General features: G+C 37.2%; 1 protein-coding gene across 1 annotated transcript in view; it reads left to right on the top strand.

Annotated features, from left to right (window-relative positions):
- LOC118834448 (cadherin-18) overlaps nt 1–21,224 on the top strand; it is a 156,429-nt gene that overhangs the window by 84,374 nt on the left and 50,831 nt on the right. Inside the window, exon 6 of the mRNA XM_036741898.1 lies at nt 3,735–3,852. Within this exon, the coding sequence (XP_036597793.1) occupies nt 3,735–3,852 (118 nt within the window). The remainder of the gene's footprint in view (nt 1–3,734; nt 3,853–21,224) is intronic.

Consider the following 21,224-nt stretch of genomic DNA (forward strand, 5'->3'; position numbering starts at 1 on the left):
GGTGATTCTTTAGTGCATCTAGAGTAAAATGTCAAATCCTCAGACAGGCATTTAAAACTTCCACAGTTCCATAGTATTTTCCATGCCTACTTTTCTAGTTTTATTTATATTCCTTTCTTGTATTATCCATATTTTTTCACATATTCTCCATTCCAGGCAAACAAGCATGCTAGCTATTCCCTCTCTATGCCATCCTAACTTGTCCCGTGTCTCATCAAAGGCTTTTTTCCTTACTGACGTCTTGTAAAATCCCTCAATTTTTGCAAAGCCCAGCTTGGATGCTATCTGCTGAAGCTAAATGAAGTTTTTCATAATCTCACTCAGTTGTCAATAATCTCTTCCCTCTCCCCTCTCTCTCTCCCCTTCCCCCTTTTCTCTTCCTTCCCACTTCTATCCTTCCTTAGGCTCCTCCCAGTTTTTCTCCCTTCTTCCCCATTTTCCCTCTCCTAGCCAGCAATAGAGACTTAAAAGGAATAATCAGAATTGGAGAACTGAGATGACAATGTAATAAAAGACAAGAGAAGTAAGAGTATACTGAATGAGGGTTGGTCTTTAGTATCCAAAGTAGCAGAAAGGGTGAGGAGATTAAGGACAGGGGAGAGGTCATTGGATTTTGCAGTTGAGTTAAGCATCTCCAGCTCTTCTTCCCCTTCCCCCAATTCTAGCTCTGGTAACAGTAATAAGATACCATTACTCCACCAGACATGCCAATCCTTTGCTCCATGACATTATTCACGATACCTATTACTTCTCTGGCCAAAATCCCCCTCCCTGGCTACTGTTACACTACATGTGTTTTTTTTCCTCTATTTTCTTGAAATTTCCTTGAAAACAACAGTATTTTTTTTGTTTTTTTCCTCTTTGTATATCCAGGACTTAGCACATAGCACCTGAAACATAGTAAGCACTTAATAAGTAATATACTCATTTATCCAAAGCCAGCAGAGATATAAATTACTACCTTGAGAGGACTTCAAGGTGAAAATGTTTTTGTTGTTGTTAGTTTGTTTTGTTTTGTTTTTGGATTGAGGATATACGAACAAGATAAAAAGTTAAAATGTCTGTATAATTTTCTGGATGAAGGTAGAGGGGTCATGAAGATGTAGGTTTGACAAGCATATGTGATGAAAAATGGACTGTGTCAGGTTTTGGTCTGTTAGTTCAAGCAGAAATCCTTTGTCCCTGAATGAATGTTTGTGACATTTAAGAGTGTTGAAAGGCAGGAAGGAACTTGAAAGAGGTGACTGTGATAAGGTATGGAGACAGTCCTGATGAATCAGGCCAAATTGAAAAATTGTCCCCTCCCACCACGAAGAATGAGTAAACTTGTAGCTGAAGGAGACAGAATGGTTTAGTGAGAAGATCAGTAGATTCTAATCTGAACTGAGTTCTTGTGTGGTTCTGTTTTCTCTTTACATTCATGACATTGGACAAGTCCCTTATCCTTTGTAGGTCTCTCTTTTTCCTTTCAAAAATGAAGGTTGTGGACTTACTCATCAAGTGTTTTTTTTTTTTCCAGATAAGTGTACTTACATAGATAGCATGGTGAAAAAACTCACTAAGAGAATAAGAAACCTGCCTTAGAAAATTTCCATCTGTATTGCCATCAGCAAGTCTCCCGATTTCTCTAAGCCTCAGTTTCCTTATTTTTAAAATGAAGATAATGATATCTGTAAGAAGTAAAGTATGAAAAGTTTTTTTTTAAAGACAATCCTTTCCAATTTTTAAAGTTTGGAAAAGAAGAAATGAGAGTTAAGAGTGGGTATTGGAGAAAAACCAATGCATTTATATGTACAGGGCTCTTTGAAGATTAATTGAATTTATTATTTGATTTCAGCAAACAACAACATTTATTAAGCACCCTTTATTTGCAAGACATTGTGGCAGATCCTAGGGTCGCAAAGACAAACATAGAACCATTTGTAGTATCCAGAATTTACATTCTACTGGGGCATAGAACATATATACACAAAAAGAACTACAACATAATTTGAAAAGAAACAGAATTAAAAACTGGAGGGAGATAAGGGTAAGCTAGGAGACATCTGTTCTAAGCCTTGAAGGAGGGCAAGGATTATGAGAGTGTGAGTACCTTCCAGGCACTACATGGAGATGGGAAACAGGCATAGTACAATTCATCTGGAAAATAGTTGAGCAATGTGAGGTAAGGTCTAAAAGGTAGGTTTGAGCTAGACTGTGGAGGACCTTAAACCAGACTGAAGGGTTTGCATTTTATACTGGAGACTATAGGAAGTCACCCAAAGCTATAGAGCAAGAGGGTGTCATTAGCAGACAGACGCAAGACTTGGGGCAATTATTTTGTCAACTCTTTGGAAGATGGATTGGATAAGGAGAGGACTATGAACCTGAAGACCATTTAGAAGGGCCTTATAATTGTCCAACTGAGAGGTAACGAATGCCTGAACTAAAGTAGAATCTGAGTCAGTGGAGAGAAGGAAAAAGATTCAAAAGATGTTATGAAGCATGTATTATCACATTTACTGATATCACGCTGTCTCCCCTACTTCATTTTCCTGGTATTTCTTGCTTTAAGTAAGGAGGGGTTGGAGGGGAAGTGAATTATGTAAGCTAATTTTATGTGCTAACAAAATGGGCCTGGATTTCCATTGCTCATGACTATTGACATCTGCAGCAGCTTAGGAGCTGTGTGCAGAAACACTATTACTGGCAGCTGGGATAGCTTTCTAAAGGCTGCCTTGGAATCAGGAAAGATAGGAAAAATTAGAATGAGGAATTAAACTCAAAAGAAGTCCATACCTTTTTTGTTTGTTCTTTTGTTTGCTTAACCATGGACCATCCTATACTTTTTCCACATTCCATTGGAGACACTTTCTGTGGGTAGTTTTTTCTAAGCAATAGCAGAAGGTCATTTGCTTGAAATCGGGGCATACAATTCCAAATTGCGTACAGAAAGGGTTTTTGCTATTTTTTTTTAGAGATGGAATGCTATAGAATTATTTTGGTCACTTGCTTTTTTCTGTTCTAAGGCAATCTGGTATTCAATTCTGTTTATGGATTTCCACCTAGTTCTAGTCCAGATTGTCTGTCAGTTCTGAATTTTAACAAGTCTTCTCTCTTAGCAAAGAGAGAGTAAAAGGATTGCAAAAAGAAGCAGCACTCGAAGTAGTGCTGAACTTAGCACTGAAGTAGTGCTAGAGTCAGGAGACCTGCCTCTTTTTTTCTGGCTGTGCCAGTAACTAGCTATGTGGCTTTGGGCAACTTAACCTGGCCTGTCTGGGCTTCAAATTAGATGCCCTCTGTGTTCCCTACTAGAGAATTTTATAATTCAGTTCTGTTTGCATTTATTGACTGAAACCAGCACTTATTGCTTAGAGAACTCTACATCAGCACTGGGACATTTATACTTGTTTGAGCTATATTTCAAGTCTCCCCAAACAGGTGTTTATACAGAATTTTACATCAAAGAGGCCCCAAGGTACATCCTGTGATAAAGAAATCTTAGAATAAACATGGTTGGGTCATGGCAGAAAATAATAAAGCTTGGATGATTATAACTTATTCTTTAATGCTATTCCTAAAATATTTCATTCTGGGAAAAACAAAGCAATGGGCACTATTTAATGAAGTAAATTTGCCAAATAGAAAAAAAGAGTTCATTTAAGAAATCTTTTGTTTTGAATTATTTTTTTTAAATGCAATTGGAATTAAGTGATGCCTTGGCTAATTTCAATGCAGTATTTTTCCCCTTTCAGGTTATACATACAATCAGTGCCACTGATAAAGACGATTTTGCAAATGGCCCAAGATTCCACTTCTTTCTGGATGAAGGTCTGGCTCTGAACCCCAACTTCACACTGAAGGACAATGAGGGTAAATGAAAGTGCTCTTCTGAGTATTTCTGACATCTCTTTTGCTGTGATCTTCTACGGGTGGCTAGAACAATTTTCCTCTCTTCTCTGAACAGATTGCGAAGTCAGCCATCGGTTTGATGCTAAATGTGTTATAATCTCTGAATAGCTTGTATTTAAAATTGAACCATATGTAGAAATAACTTTTATTGGATTTATTCCGAAGTCAGCAATGAACCAAGAAATTTATATGTCATTTGCTTGTGGGCAAAATTTTAGATGAATTCTAGCTGACAACCATGTTCACTATATAAGCATGCATACCAAGACTTAGCATGGAGATTGTGCTGACTTAATATTAGGAATAGTTCCTCCAGAAGACTGGGAAAAAATTTTTTTAAAAGGCACATTATTTGGAAAAAGATTGAATTGGCTGTGTCTTGGCTTCCTGTATACTCTAGGAAATCAGCATGTTTTGATTCAGGGTCTACAGCAGATTTGTGATGATTCTAAGCTGGCTTCTCTGGGAGATCAGTTCTTCAGGGCTTCACAGCAACCATCCTTCATCTAAAGAACAATTTAACATTCACATACATGTGGAATTCTGATGGCTTTCATATCTCATAGTTCTTTTTTGTTGTGGAATTCCGTACTTTATTATTTAATATTTTTTAGTTTTCAGCATTGATTTCCACAAGATTTTAAGTTACAAATTTTCTCCACATATCTACCCTCCCCCCCACTCCAAGAAGGCATATATTCTGATTGTCCTGTTCCCCAGTCAGCCCTCCCTGCTGTCACCCCACTGCCCCTCCCCCCCATCCCTTTTCCCTTATTTTCTTGTAGGGCAAGACAGATTTCTATGCCCCATTGCCTGTATATCTTATTTCCCAGTTGCATGCAAAAACAACTTTTTTTTGGAGCATCTGCTTTTAAAACTTCGAATTCCAAATTCTCTCTGCTCTTCCATCCCTACGCATTCTACCTAAGAAGGCGAGCAACTCAACATAGGCCACACATGTATCATTATACAAAACACTCCCATAAATAGTCATGTTGTAAAAGACTAACTATATTTCCCTCCGTCCTATCTTGTCCCCCTTTATTCAATTTTCTTTCTTGACCTTTTCAAAAGCATTTGCTTTTGATTACTTCTTCCCCCTATCTGCCCTCCCTTCTATCATTACCTCCTTTCTTATCCCCTTCCCCTACTTTCCTGTGGGGTAAGATACCCAATTGCATGTGTATGTTATTCCCTCCTCAAGTCAAATCTGATGAGAGCAAGATTCACTCATTCCCCCTCACCTGCCCCCTCTTCCCTTCCAATGAACTGCTTTTTCTTGCCACTTTTATGTGAGATAATTTACCCCCTTCCATCTCTCCCTTTCTCCCTCCCTCAATATATTCCTCTCTCATCCCTTAATTTGATTTTATTTTTTTAGATATCATACCTTCATATTCAACTCACCCTGTGTCCTCTGTCTATATATATATATATATATATATATATATATATATATATATATATATATATATATATATATATATATATATGTATGTATGTATGTATGTATGTATATGTATATTGCCTTCAACTACCCTAATACTGAGAAAGGTCTCATGAATTACACACATCATCTTTCCTTTTATGAATGTAAGCAAAACAATTCCACTTTAGTAAGTCCATTATGATTTCTCTTTCTTCTTTACCTTTTCATGCTTCTCTTGATTCTTGTGTTTGAAAGTCAGATTTTCTATTCAGCTCTGGTCTTTTCACTGAGAAAGCTTTAAAGTCCTCCATTTTATTGAAAGCCCATATTTTGCCTTGGAGCATGACACCCAGTTTTGATGGGTAGGTGAATCTTGGTTTTAATCCTAACTCCTTTGACCTCCACAATATCATATTCCAAGCCCTTAGATCCCTTAATGTAGAAGCTGTTATCTTATGTTATCCTGATTGTGTTTCATAATACTCAAATTTTTGTTTCTGGATGCTTGCATTATTTTCTCCTTGACCTGGAGATTCTAGAATTTGGCAACAATAGTCCTAGGAGTTTTCTTTTTGGGATCTTTTTCAAGAGGTCATAGGTAGATTCTTTCAATTTCTATTTTGCCCTCCGGCTCTAGAATATCAGGGCAGTTCTCCTTGATAATTTCTTGAAAGATGATGTCTAGGCTCTTTTTTTTGATCCTGGCTTTCAGGTAGTCCAGTAATTTTTAAATCATGTCTCCTGGATCTATTTTCCAGGTCAGTGGTTTTCCCAATGAGGTAGTTTACATTGTCTTCCATTTTTTCATTCCTCCAGTTCTGTTTTATAGTATTTTGATTTCTCATAAAGTCACTAACTTCCACTTGCTCCAGTCTAATTTTTAAGGTAGTATTTTCTTCAGTGGTCTTTTGAACCTCCTTTTCCATTTAGCTAATTCTGCCTTTCAAGGCATTCTTCTCCTCACTGGCTTTTTGGAGCTTTTATATCATTTGAGTTAGTCTATTTTTAAGGTGTTATTTTCTTCAGTATTTTTTGGGTCTCCTTTAGCCAGTCATTGACTTTTTTCATGATTTTCTTGCATCACTCTCATTTCTCTTCCCAATTTTTCCTCTACTTCTCTTACTTGCTTTTCCAAATCCTTTTTTGAGCTCTTCCATGGCCTGAGACCAATTCATACTTTTCTTGGAGGCTTTTGATGTAGGCTCTTTAACTTTGTTGACTTCTTCTGGCTGTATGTTTTGATCTTCTTTGTCACCAAAAAAAGCTTCCAAAGTCTGAGTCTGAATCTGAGACTGTTTTTGCTGCCTGTTTATGTTCCCAGCCAACTACTTGACCCTTGAGCTCTTTGTTAGTGTATGACTGCTTATAGACTACAGAGTACTTTGTCCCCATCTTTAGGGGCTGTGCTTCTATTTTCAGAGCTACTTCTCCACAGCAAACTGCCATACCAGCACTCTTCCTCCCCCAAGAACTGCCAACCCGGACCACAAGCAGGTTCTGCACTCCCTGCTCTGATCTGCAGCTTAATTCCTCCCACAGGGTAGGCCTGGGGCTGGAAGCAACTGCAGCTGGAACTCTGGAAGCATCCCCAGAGATGCACTCCTTTCTCTCCGATATAGAAGTTTTTCCACTAACCTTCTCTGTTGTTTTTGGCGTTTGTGGGTTGAGAAGTCTGGTAACTGCCACAGCTCAATGATTCAGGGCCCTAATGCCTGTTCTACCTGGCTCCTGGTCTTCTTGGTCCTGGCACAGCCCAAGCTCTGCTCCTAGCCCTGTGCAATAGACCCTTCCCCATGACCATCTAGGCTTTCCTAGGCTGGAGACCTGTTTCCCTCTGCTATTTTGTGGGTTCTGGAGCTCTAGAATTTGTTTAGAGCCATTTTTACAGGTGTTTGGAGGGACCTGGGGGAGAGCTTATGCAAGTCCCTGCTTTCCAGCCACCATCTTGGCTCCTCTCCCATCATTCTTAACTAAATTTATTGTGGTATGGAAGTTACCACATGGCCCAGGATCACATGAACTGAACATGTGTGTTTTGAAGAAAACACTCAATTCTTTGTTTCTTTTGATCTACGGGGATCATATCTTTATCAGAAGAAGGAAATGAAGCCCTAGTCTTCTGGTATTAATTCTCTATAGTAGCTTAATCAGAATTGTTTGGAAACAATTGACATCTGACGTTCTTTCATACCTTGTCCTTGTGCCTTCAGAAATCCTTAGCAGGGGCAGTGGTAGGAAGGATGAATATGGCTATTTCATGTGATAAAAGAGAGCTCATAAGTATATCCTCCATTTCCTTTTAATCCAGTGTATAGTCAGCCCCAAATGGTTGACTATGAACCAAATAGTTCAGGTAGTAGAAAAAGTTCTAATATATCCTATGTCCAAATCTGTATGTATTAAATAGACTGACTTTGATTTGGGATTATTCATCACAAATATTCCCACAATCATCTTAAATTCCTGTTCTCTTCTAAATCCCTTGTCTGTCCTTGACATCAATGATAAAAGCCCCCTAAACATACCAATATCCTGCCCAAGTCTTTGTAATATTTAGTGATGTTTTGTAGAGTCTTTATGGCAATATCAGTTTTGCCTATAAGAATGAGCTGAAGTGAGTAGTAGTCATCTAGTTTGATGAGTCTTAAGAAGTTTTCAATTAGGTCCTGAATAAATTACCTGGGAAAGCAGTTCATTTCTATTGTGCCATGAAGTTTTGTATCCCTACCAAATATCCCCTACACCATTCTGATTTGGCTCCTGAAATTCCCGTTATTTAAATTAGCCTTTTATTTAAGACCTTGTCATTAGAAAATTCTTGTTCAAATGCATTTATTACCTATAAGGAGTAACATTTAAACATAATAATATTACATTCTATTATACCTTAATTAAAACCAATTAAAAACCAATTAAACCAATTAAAACCAATTAAAGCACCAATTAAAACTTTAACATGGCCATTTAAGCAGATTATCTAGCTATCACCTAGCTGATAGCAAAGACCTAAGGCAATGGTACATTGAACAAAGAAGTTCTAATGGACTCTTTGGGAAAACAGAATGGAAACGTTGTGTGGCTTGTTTCATCGTCTATAAAGTACAAGCATCTCAAACTCACCGTGTCCAAAACAGAACTCATTATGTTTATTCATAACTCTTGAGGTTTACTCTAGGCTTGTTGGACCTTCCTTACTTCTTTCCTTCCTTATTCTATTCTTTCCCTCCTTCCTTCCTTTCCTTCTTCTCCCTCTCTCTTTCTCTCTCTCTCTCCTTCCTTCCTTCCTTCCTTCCCTTCCTCCCTCCCTCCCTTCCTTCCTTCTTCCTTCCTTCTTTCTTCTTTCTTTCTTTCTTTCTTTCTTTCTTTCTTTCTTTCTTTCTTTCTTTCTATCTTTCATTCTTCTTTTCTTTTACTTCCTAATTTTATTACATTTATTCTCTTTCCTTTTTCCATCCTTTCCTCTTTCCCTTACTTCCCTCTTTCCTTCCTTTTTCTCTTTCTTTTTAAAAATTAAATTAATAATTAACCAAAAGCCATTTTCTCTTCCTCTCATCCCCTACGCATTGAAAAAAAAAACTTATTAAAATTTAAATAATTAATCAAAACTAATTCCTGCATTACCCTTGTCCAAAAATATATATTCAAGTTGACACTTTCAATCCATCACCTCTATGTCCAAAGGTAGGCAGCACATTTCACTATTTAACATGTAAAAAAAAATTTCCCCAAGGGCCATTAGCTCCCAGCACCTCAATTTACAAAGCCCATTGCTTTCAGTTAGCTTATTTTCAAAGATTCATAGTGGTAGTCTCATCTTCCTATGCTCTTTTAGATCCCACAAGACTCTAAAGATTGGGACATGCCTTGCTATTGGTCCTTCAAGGAAAGAATTTTCATATGCTGTACTCAAATAATTACATGTTGCAACTTTATTTCTATAGTTTCCATTTGGTAAATGTTACATCTGGGTAGAATACTATCATTTTGAAATTGCTAATAGATACTTCTACTTGCTCAAAACATCATCTTGTGTGTGTGTCTGAGTGTGTTTTCTTATACAATGCCATTTAGTTGCTCAACTTTTGCTTCTTGAATTGCATAGTCTATTTCAGTGGAAGTGACTTAGCAAAGTGATTTACCCAAACAACTTATGTTGAAACATTTCAAACTAGCTTCAGTTGTACTTATTCTCCAGTAGGTAAAACAACTTTTACTAGAAAAAAAAATACATTGGTTGTCCTCAAAGAAAGGGAAAGAGATAATAAGTGATGTTTTTGCTGAAACATAATCCTAGCTGCAAACCTCCAAAAATCCACTAAGATTTTTATAATTTCAAAGATCTTTAAAACATAATTTGGGGGTGGCCTAGCCATAACAGATATTAAACTGTATTATAAAGCAGCAGTCATCAAAACTACTTGGTACTGGTTAAGAAACAGAGTGGTGGATCAGTGGAATAGGTTAGGTACAGATGATGGAGTAGTCAATGACTGTAGCAATCTACTCTTTGATAAACCCGAAGAATCCAACTTCTGGGCTAAGAATTCACTATTTCACACCTGGGAAAATTGGAAAACAATATGGCAGAAACTGGGCATAGACTAATATCTTACACTGTATACCAAAATAAACTCAAAATGGGTTAGTGATTTAGGAATAAAGCCTGATACTATAAGCAATTTGGGAGAGCAAGGAATAGTTTACCTATCAGATTTATGGGAAAGGAAAGAATTCATGACACAACGAGAGATAGAGAGCATTACAAAATGCAAAATGGATAATTTTGATTATGTTAAATTGAAAAGTATTTGTATAAAAAAAGCCAATGCAACAAAGATTAGAAGGAAAGCAGAAAATTGGGAGAAAATCTTTACAACCAATGTCTTTGATAAAGGCCTCATCTCCAAAATATACAGGGAACTGAGCCAAATTTATAGTAATAAAAAGCTACTCCCCAACTGAGAAATGGCCAAAGGATATGAACAGGCAGTTGTCAGAGGAAGAAATTGAAGATATCTATAGGCATATTAAAAAAGCTCTAAATCACAATTGACTAGAGAAATGCAAATCAAAACAACTCTTAGGTACCACATCTCTCCTGTCAGATTGACTAATATGACAAAACAGGATAATGATAAATGCTGGAGAGGATGTGGGAAAATTGGAACACTGTTACATTGCTGGTGGAGTTGTGAACTGATCTAGCCATTCTGGAGAGCAATTTGGAACTATGCCCAAAGGGCTATAAAAATGTGCATGCCCTTTGACACAGCAATACCACTTCTAGGACTGTATCCCAAAGAGATCACACAGGTGGGAAAAGGACCCATATGTACAAAAATATTTATAGCAGCTCTTTTTGTGGTAGCAAAGAATTGGAAATCAAGGGAATGCCCATCAATTGGGGAATGGCTAAACAAGTTGTGGTATATGAATATAATGGAATACTATTATGCTATAAGAAATGGGGAAGATACAAACTTCATAATAACATGGAAAGACCTACATGATATGATACTGAGTGAGTGGAGCAGAACCAGGAGAACAATGTACACAACCACAGATATATTCATTCTGTGATGACTAACTTTGATAGACTTGGCTCTTCTCAGTAATTCAAGGTTCAAACACAACTCCAAAGGATTCATGATGGAGAGAGCTATCTACATCCAGAGAAAGAACTATGAAGTCTGAATGCAGATCGAGGCAAACTATTTGCTCTCTTTTTTTTCTCTTTTTTTTTGGTTTTGTTTCTTCTTTCTCATGATTCATTCCATTGGTCATAATTCTTCTTTACAACTTGACTATTGTGTAAGTAAGTTTAATGTGAAGGTATATGTAGAAGATATATTTTGGATTCCATGCTGCCTGGGGTGGGGAGGGGAAAGGGGAGGGAGGGGAAGAAAATCTGGAACTTAAAAACATGCGGAACCGAGTGTTGTAAAATAAAAATAAAAAATTTTAATGAAAAAACATAATTTGGTACATTTATAGTAATTATGGTAAAGATGTTACATTTCAGTTACAAATTTTAGTTTATAATTACTTTATATTGCCATATATTTCAACATACCAGGAAAAAAATTCCTACCTTTTCTTGTTTTATATTTCTGTAGTCTCCAACCTGCCCAAAGTTGTGAAGTCAGGAATAAAAAAAGAATCTCATGGCTTTTTTGTTTGTTTGTTTGTGTGTGTGTGTATTTTGTTTGTTTTGTCCCTTATCTCCCACTGAAATTCTAATCAAAGAGTAAGTTCCTGCTTAATATTACAGATAGCTGAAAGATCTGTTTTAGATATGACACTTTATTAGTCTTCTCTACCCTTCTACTCCTTCCTTTCTCAGTTTTCTTATAGAAGCTTTTGTGAGGTTCCCTTTTAATGTTCTTCAAGGTAAACAAGCCTTTGTTCACTAGAGAACTTCTAAAGTGGAAGCCTACCTCACTGCTTGCCAAATACAAATTTCTGTCACCAACCTAGGGTCATCCTAAATGAATGAGTGTAGAACTAATACTCATGCTCATTAAGATATCTAGGATGCTACTGACCCGTAACAGATCAGGCATCTTAGGAGAATAAAGAAGAAAAGAAAGAAAAAGAAAGCTCCGGCAAAGAGCTTAATTTTAACCATTTTTGAAAGTTTTTTTTTGGCTGATTACCAAGCCTTTGAATGACAAAGTGAAAAGGATTACTTATTTGGTTAATCAGGGTGACCTGGGCTAATTTTAACCTTTTAATTTTCTGTGAACATGAAGTTGGAGGCCTGAACTATGTTCAACATGAACCCAGGGACACTCACTAAGTTCTTTTCTTGTCTGATTTGATTCCAGGTTGGTCAGTTCCTGCCCACGCTCAGTCCCAATATCACAGAGATTTATTTAACTTCCATGGTATTGAAGAGCATTCCAGTTTAACTCTTCTGACTTAACAAGGAAATCCTGCTTCTGACACCACATTGTTTTTCACAGGAATAACCCCCCAAAATGAAACAGTTATAAAAATTATTAGGTCATTTGTTAGGAGGAGAGAGAGTTTGAAAAAAAGTTGTGGCTCCCTATCATCCAGGCTCTGGAAGGTTTATATTATATAGGTTTTAGACAACATAGAGAAACCACATGAATACAATTAAGCAATTTTGCAGGGAGGACAACTTGAAAGCAAGGTAGAGTGAGATAGGTCTTGCTTAAAAGACTATACTGAAGTTGGTAATTCAAGAATTCACATACACACTCGTATATATGCATATACGTGTGCATGAATATATGTGTGTATGTGTATATATATATGTGTGTGTGTGTATATACATATATATTTATACATATTTACATCATATACATATGCACATACACATACAAAACCATAGCTTAAATCATCATCATCGTCATCATTATCATCAAAAATAACAACCATGGTAGCACAGGTTAAGTATAGGCAATGACTGATCCAAGTGTCTAAGGGAAGAACTGATCACAGACACTTTTGAGAGTCTTGGAAGACTTCATAGAAAATGTGAGAATTGAGCCTAGCCTTAATGAAAGAGGGTGATTATTGAACAATTAACCAGTAGACAGATATTCATTGAGTGATGACTGAATTCAAAGCATTGTTTTGGGGATGAGGGAAAGAACAATGAATTGTAATAAATCACGCTGTTCTCTACAAGTTTACACAATCTTGGTGAGCGCAACAAGAGTTACACACATAGAAATAAAACTCAACCCATTTGTTTTACAGGTGAGAAAATTGAAGTGAAGCAAACGGATTTTCTAAGGTCAAATCTAGAGAGAGACAGAATATTTATTAAGTGTAGTGTTCTTAGTTCTAGGGATGCAAACACAAGGAGGCCAGGCAGTCTCTGCCCTGAAAGAGCTTATATTATAGAAGGGGAAGATATCTTATAAAAGGGAGATGGGAGAGGGGTGGCAGAGAGGGAAAAACACGTGGTTTGGTGTTTACATGGAGGCCTGATTTCAGGCAAGATGAAGTGATACCTCACCTTTCAGAGCCTTAAGTCCCAGGGCCAGGGTCCAAGGTTACCTTGGGAGGGTGAAGATGATGACCAGGGTGTAGGTGTTATGGTATAGAAATCACTAGGAAGAACTGAAAGCAGAAGTAGAACCCAGATATATTGACTCATTCTTGTATTGTGTGGAATAAATGGTGTAAATAGTAAATTTTATATAAGTATAGAAGATAGAGAGATCATTGCATTTTGGCTGGGCAGAGAAAGTTTCAGAAGAATGCAGGGTTTTGAGGGAATAGGCAGTATTTGAATTGATGGAGCACAAAGTGGAGGAGATTTTAGGTGGGAGAGGGGAATAATTTGAGCAAAGGCAGGGATAAAAATGCATTTGTTATATTCAGGCAACAGTGAATGGGTCAGTGTAGCTGAAGGTAAATTTGTATGGAGGGGTACTTAGAAACAAGGCTAGAAAGGTAGGTTAAAACAGACTGGAATGCATTGTGTACCGGCCTGAGGAGTCTGGATCTGATCTGGTAGTTGTGTGGAGGGGTAGAAGGATAGGAAGGTGAAGTCTACAACACATTTTTGAACAAGAGAATAATGGAATAGAATCCATAATATACATTTCAAGAGTTTATTTTCTACTTAGGTATTCTAGAATTTGGCATGAGGAAAGTATGGAAATTATGAGTAGCACTAACACAAGAAAATGCTTTCTTTTACTTTGTGGTTCTGGTCCTACCAGGCATTAAACATTATAACTTCATCTAAAATTTCAGTTTTTTTAATCTCTATCATTGTAAGGATTTTTCTCCCCACTGTTTCAAGAAACTTAGTGTGGGCAAGTCTTTTTTATGAGAATTTTCTTCCAGCACTTCCATTGCTATATCACTTTCTCTTTCAAGTAGTCATTTACAAATTTATTTTAATTTTTACATATTTTGTGATTCCATTATTTGAATTTTTAATTCAAATTATTTCTTAAGTGATCATTAACATTAATTTTATACCATTTTACATGGTGATACACAGGCAGGTGAATAGCAGAGGGTTTTTTGTGACTTTGGGGGGAATGATAGAAATGTAGCTTAATCTCCCAATTTAAAGAAATCATTAGTCTACAATGATGAGTGTGTTCTGTCTTATGATCTTCAGTCTGTCTCTAAAGGGACTAGGCTTTATGTGATGAAAAGAGATTTGCAAGTTTAATTCCTACTTTTAATTCTAAATGTAAGGTGCTTCTATAAATCTTACAGGCATCAGTGAGAGAACAGATTTTCTAATAAATATGTGTTCACACATTTATTACCAGTCATCTGTTTGGATTTTTATATAAATACACACTTTCATCTACTTTCTTACTTTAGAAAATGATTGTCCCACTCATGGCAATACACCATTCATTTTCCACATAAATCAGTCCAATTTCTCTCTAGCATTTCTTCTTTTAGGAAGATAGTTTTTCCCTTTGATGCTTATGAAATGCTCCCTTCCTCGAAGAGAAATTAATAGGAAAAAATTTCAAGGGGTAGCTAAGTAGCACATGGATAGAGTGCTGGGTCTGGGGTCAAGAAGACTTATCTTCCTGAGTTCAAATCTGGTCTCAGGCACTTACTAGCCATGTGACCCTAAGCAAGTCACTTAACCCTGTTTGCCTCAGTTTTCTCATCTATAAAATAAGCTGCAGAAGGAAATGGAAAGCCACTTCAATGTCTTTGCCAAGAAAACCCCAAATTGAGATATGAGTTGGACATGACTGAACTGAAGGAAGTGTTTTTCTCACATGTGTTTCCCATAGGCTAGAACCAAATGCTAAGAAGATTGTAAAGGTGTAATAGCATTGTGACAGATTCGCTGACTCAATTTTACCTAGGCAAGAAATCTAGTAGTTCAAATTAGTCTACAGCCTAGACAAGGCTAAGGTTTCTTGACTCCAGAGACAACTAAAACTGGGTAACAGGAAAGGTTGTCAATCAGAGAACACAGGGAACCAGAAAGAATAAGGCCTGGCTCTTCCTAAATTTACACTAAATACGAGGTTTAGTTGTCATTTTTACAAAATAATTTTCTATCTTCCCTTCTGTTGTTATAGCACCTGTATAGTCTACAGTTATTAGCAGTAAAAGCCCTTATAAATCAATGAACAAATATATATTAACTACCAGGCTCTGTTTTAGGTAATACAGATACAATGACAAGACTGAACCAATCTGTGCCCTTAAGGAGGTAAAATCTGTCAAAGGAAATAACATAATTGTAAATAACTATATACTAGATATATACAAAATAAATACAAGATAATTTTGGAGTGTGGGATCACCAATAGCTGGGGGCCTGGGTTAAAGAAAAGGCTTCATATAGAAGATGTTACGTGAATAAAGTTTTAGAAGAAACAAAGGTTTCTAACAGGCAGAGATGAATTGGAAGTGTATTCTAGGCCTGGGGCCATTGCAAAAGTGTAGAGATTGTAACTAGAGTGTTGTCTAGGGAAGAAAGTTTAAAATACTGATTTCAGAGATAACTGAATAGGAAATAAGTTGAAAAGCTGTATTCATATTTTTTAGCCTTTATTTTGTATTTGAGGTGAAAATAATCTACTTCAAAAATATCCTTTATTTCACTGTTTGAATAAGTCATTTGAAGCCATTCTTTCAAATGTCACACTCTTTTAGTCCCCAAATGTACAATTGTTGTAGTCCACATATGTTATTATGATTGTACGAGTTTGTGTGTATATACATATGTATTTCCACAGAATTTTAGTCCTCAACATGTGCTTTAGAGTTGTACTGAAATTTATTGTTTCCTTCTTAGACATGTTTATACAGTGCTTATAACTAAACATTTAAAGAGGCAGTATTGGGTTGTCCTTGAACAATGGGAGCTGGAAGGTCTGGGTTCAAGTTCTGGATCCAGTATTTATTGGTTCATTGTCTGTGGCCAAGTCATTTACCCTTTCTCATCCTCAATTTTCCCATCTGTAAATTGAGGATAATAGTACTTGCATTACCTAACTCTCAAGATTGTTGGAGAGAAATTACTTTATAAACTGAAAAATTTGCAGGGTGTCCTCTAAGCTACAAAAGCTTAAAATGGCAATGAGAATTTGGGGATGTTCTGTATAAATGAGTGCCTGTTGTTCTATGAAAATACTCTACAACAGGGCTGTCCAACCTTAGGTTATCTTAGGGCCACATTAAAATCAAATAATTATTGAAGGGCCACACCCAGAATGAAAAATACAGTACACTAATAGAAAGTGGGGGAACGAGCATCATCAATATGACAGGCGAAGGCGTGAAGCACAAAAGCAAATACAAAACAACAAAGCGACAACACAACAGTATAAAGCTAGGTGCTTACTGACTAGTCTGCCTCAAACAGACGGAACCCATCCCACAGATGGATTGAAAATTCCGTGTGATATGTTCTATCCGTAATACTGCTTAAAAACACCAAAGAAAATCAATATCAATGAGATTATTTATTAGTGATAGAATTAAAAAATGTAATGCACATTCCATGGAAATTATTATTATTTTTTGCTCGTGAAAATTAAAACCCACATGTGGGCCACATGAAATCGCACCGTGGGCCGCATGCAGCCTGAGGGCCATATTTTGGACAGCCCTGCTGTATGATCACAGAAGTGACAGGGATTTCAAATGTGCTTTCAGATAGGGCACAGGGGATAAACTAAATTGGGAGAAGTTGTCAACCCTATTTTTAAAAACCTCCAGGGAAAATGATAGGGACTAGTGCAATCTTCCTAATTTCTTTAGCTTTGTTGAGTGGGCAGGGGTAGACATTTCCCTTTGCCACCCTCTACTATTTCCCTCACCTCCAAACATTACTTTATCACCAGCTTTGGAAATGGCATTAATTTTCATGCTCTACTACAGTCTAAGTCTTTGACCAGCACTGAGCTAAATATTCTTTGTGAAGACTTCCCCCTCAAATGGAAAACAGTAAGGTTTGTCTATTGGCAGTGAATTTTTCTCATCCTCACTTTCTTCTTTTGGCTGGAATGTAATAATCTTGTTGCTTTTACCTGTTGATTTTAAACTCTTTTGTGGGATTCCCTCCCCCTACACTTTTCTCCGAGATCTGACAACCCACACCTTCTCTCATTTTCCTATCCTCCTACTCACATTAACAACAAAAGGAAAGCTGACTCATACTCATGAAGCAAAAAATAGAAGTAGGGAAAGAAAAGGAAGGACAGTGCTGATTTTTCTATTTTGCCCTGTTCTGTTTTGATTTGTCTTTTTGAGAATTTTCTCAGATGTCTTCTTGGTCTCTTCTTTCTCTGTGTTTCTTTGTTTCTTCCTTCCTTCCTTCCTTTCTTCCTCCCTTCCCTCCTCTCCCCTCCCTTCCCTCCCCTTCTCTCCCCTACCCCTTCCATCCCCTTCTCTCCTTCCATCCTTCCTTCTTTTTCTTTCTTTCTTTCTTCTTTCTTTCTTTTTTTCTTTCTTTCTTTCTCTCTTTCTTTCTTCCTTCCTTCCTTCCTTCATTCCTTCCTTTTTTCTTTCTTTCATTCTTTCTTCTTTCTTTCTTTCCTTTCATAGTTTTAAAATCTTAGAAATATAGAACAACAAGGTATGAAGATATCTGAAGGCCTCTAAAGGCCTCATTTTGCAAAGCCTCTTTTTTAAAATTCATTCAGTACAGATATAGTTATTTATTCTCTTTTTTTAAAGAAAAAATGTCTAAGAGTGGAGGTTTTGCAGCATCCCTCAGCAATCTATTGAAATATTTTGTAACTCTCACATAGAATTATAGATTTAAAGTTTGAAAGGGTCTTAGAGGTCAGTGAGTCCAACCACCTAATTTTACGAATGAGGAAACTGACATTTCATAGTCAAAATTTCTCTTGCTTTTACATGTCTGTGCAGTGATACAATCTGGACTCATTTCTCCAGGAGCAGGACTGGCTATATCTACCCTTTAGGGCTTTAGGGAACCCTGTGGTTTGGAGTATCTCTCCGTAATGCTTTTGAGATGAGCCTCCATTCCTATGTGTCCTCTTTCCTATTATTAGATACCAGTGAATAGTGCCCCAGTTTCAGTTAAACAATTTATATCATCAAATTAGCTTCATAATGGGGTATTTACTGAGAAGACAGAGCAAGAACAAGAGTACCAACACTTCCCCCAACACCTGGGGAGAACACTGTCCTCAAAATCCCTTCACTACCTTGGGGGAATGGACTCAAACATATGCCTCATTTTTATGTAGAATTTGTTCCACCAAGTTCCCTCCCAAATGTGTCATATCCACTGGGTGGCTATGAGTTGGGATTAGTTGGGATCTCAGCTACTGTTGGGTTAGAACTCATAGGCACCCAGTACTTTGTTTTTTACTGTCCGGCTTCTGGCAAATCACAGCAAGAATTCTCATCCTAGACTTCTGGGCATTCATTCTCTTGACTTGTAAAGGATTATAACATTGTAGCTGTTTCTAACGTCTGCCAACTAAAGCAGAAAAGAACAAACATAAAGAGACAAAGAATAGAGGTCTACATTCTTGTGCCACATGTTGGCCTTGTATAGGGAAGGTTCAAGGCTTCTCCTTTCACAGCATTGTCCCTCTCTGCATGTGAAACCAGAGAAGAAAAAGGCAGCCTGAGGACAAGGCCCGAGAAGACTGGTGTCTTTTGGACATACTCCAGTTCTGGTTATATAGTCAAACAACAGTTTCTTCATCATGTTGTCAGTAAACTAGACTCAGTAACAATGTCTGCGCTTACTCAGTATCAGGCAGCAGGGCACTTCCATTGCACACCATCATGCCTTTATAGAAGCAGGCTTCACAGGCTCTTCCACATGGAGGAGCCCATCAGCTTCTCCCCTCTTGTATCTATAAAATAAGACACAATGAGAGAACAAAAGCAATACTACTATTCTTTTTAACATCTTTTCTTGTCTCTGTCCTCTCATTCAATATTATAGATCTTTTCTACCTCACAGTTTTATAGTTATCCACTGTGAACTTGCTCTAGAAAATCAGGGGTGGGGAACCTGTGGCCTTGAGGCCACATGTGGCCTTCTAGGTCCTTAGATGCAGCCTTTTGACTGAGTCCAAATTTTACAGAACATATCCTTTTACTAAGGGGATTTGTTCTGTGAAATTTGAATTCAAAGGGCCGCACTTGAGGACTTAGAGGGCCACAGGTGGCCGTGAGGCTGCAGGTTCCCTACCCTAGAATCTAGATGTCTTTCTTTTTTCTTCCCCTCCTAGGGTCACATAGCTAGAAAGTATCTGAGGCTGGATTTGAACTCAGGCCTTCCTGGCTCACATCCAGGATATATTGGTACTATATCTTTCTTGCTCTAGGATACACGATGCCGGGCTGTCTACTTTATTATACCACCTCCAAAACTCATCTGTACATTTGTATATCTACTGCTACCTTTGAACTTTATCACATTTTGTCTTTGTGAGAGTTACTTATGCACATATCTTATCTCCTCCCCCACATTTGGAGGAGAGATAATATTCATTTTTATATCCAGAGCAGTGCTAGCATATTATCAAAGATAATAAATGTAGTTGAATGTTTTCGGTGGTTGAATGAACAAGTGAACTAATGCGGTCAGTCAGACATGGGATGTTCTTCTTGGGACAAGTTTGAGGACATGAGGGTGAAAATAAATAGGCTGTCACCCTCTTCCTCTAAGGTTTTAAATAGACTAGTAAAAGTTAATACAGCTTATTAAAAGTGAAAACAAGTATTCATTTCCAGAATACACCAGCAGCATATCCCCTGAGATTTTTCATCCTTTGGCAGTTCATTTTAAATGTGTTGAAGGTAAAGTGCTGAAGAAACACCTTCATAACATCTTTACAATAGAACTTATTACCTTAAGTAAGGCATCTTTATCGGTAACCTTAAAACTTCAAAAGGGGTAGAGACATATTGGCTGATTAATAAAACCCTTCCATATTTTCACCATCATCTCCTGAAATTGGTACAGAATGGTAGGGTGTAGGTTAGTAGGAAAAGTTCTGTTCTGTCCCTGGGAGTAACTCTTGTCCAAGCCCCTTCCTTTCCACTGTAACTGCCAACACACTAGGTCAAATCCTTGTTACCTTTCACTGAGACAATCGTAATAGCCTCTTATATGGAATTCCTTTCTATAGTTCAGTCTCTTGCCCTTCTACTCCGTTCTGCATCATGCTCATCCTAATGCATCGCTATAATTATATCACTCCATTCTACTTTAATGGCTCTCTGTTTCCTAAAGAATAAAGTTCATAGTCTGGGATTTGGAGCTCTTCCTAATTTAACTCCAGTATACTTTTCCACCTTTATCTTCTACCAATCTCCTTCCTAAAAGCCAAGTTGGACTATTTGTTATATTTGCTATTCTGTTCACTGACTCTGATTCCTCCAGCCAGATCTGAGGGGTTTTTTTTTTAGTCTCCTATGAACTCTCGTAACTCTTTTCTTGTACCTCTTGTGCGATGACAAAATATATTCAAGGGACAGCTAGGTGGCCCAGTGGATAGAGTGTTAAGCCTGAAATCAGCAAGATTCATCTTCATTAGTTCAAATCTGGCTTCAGACACTTTCTAGCTGTGACCTTTGGAAAGTCACTTAATCCTGTTCACCTCAGTTTCCTCACCTGTAAAATGATCTGGAATAGGAAATGGCAAACTACTCTAGTATCCGTGCCAAGAAAACCCCAAATAGGGTCATGGAGAGTTGGACTGAAAAATGACTAAACAACAACAAACTCATTCATGTTGTCTGATTAGCGTGAATAAAGAATCCTTCTAGATGATCAACATGTCTCTTTGATTTGAAACAATTACCGTATTTTACATAATGATAATTTTGAATAATATAAATTCAAATAAATATAGTCACTTCAGGGTGTTCATCATTCAAACTAATTGGGACCTATCTCTGTTCATCCTTTCTTGTTTATAGGCTCCTT

The sequence above is a fragment of the Trichosurus vulpecula genome, chromosome 1, assembly GCF_011100635.1.
Source record: "Trichosurus vulpecula isolate mTriVul1 chromosome 1, mTriVul1.pri, whole genome shotgun sequence".
NCBI classification, from domain to species: Eukaryota; Metazoa; Chordata; class Mammalia; order Diprotodontia; family Phalangeridae; genus Trichosurus; species Trichosurus vulpecula.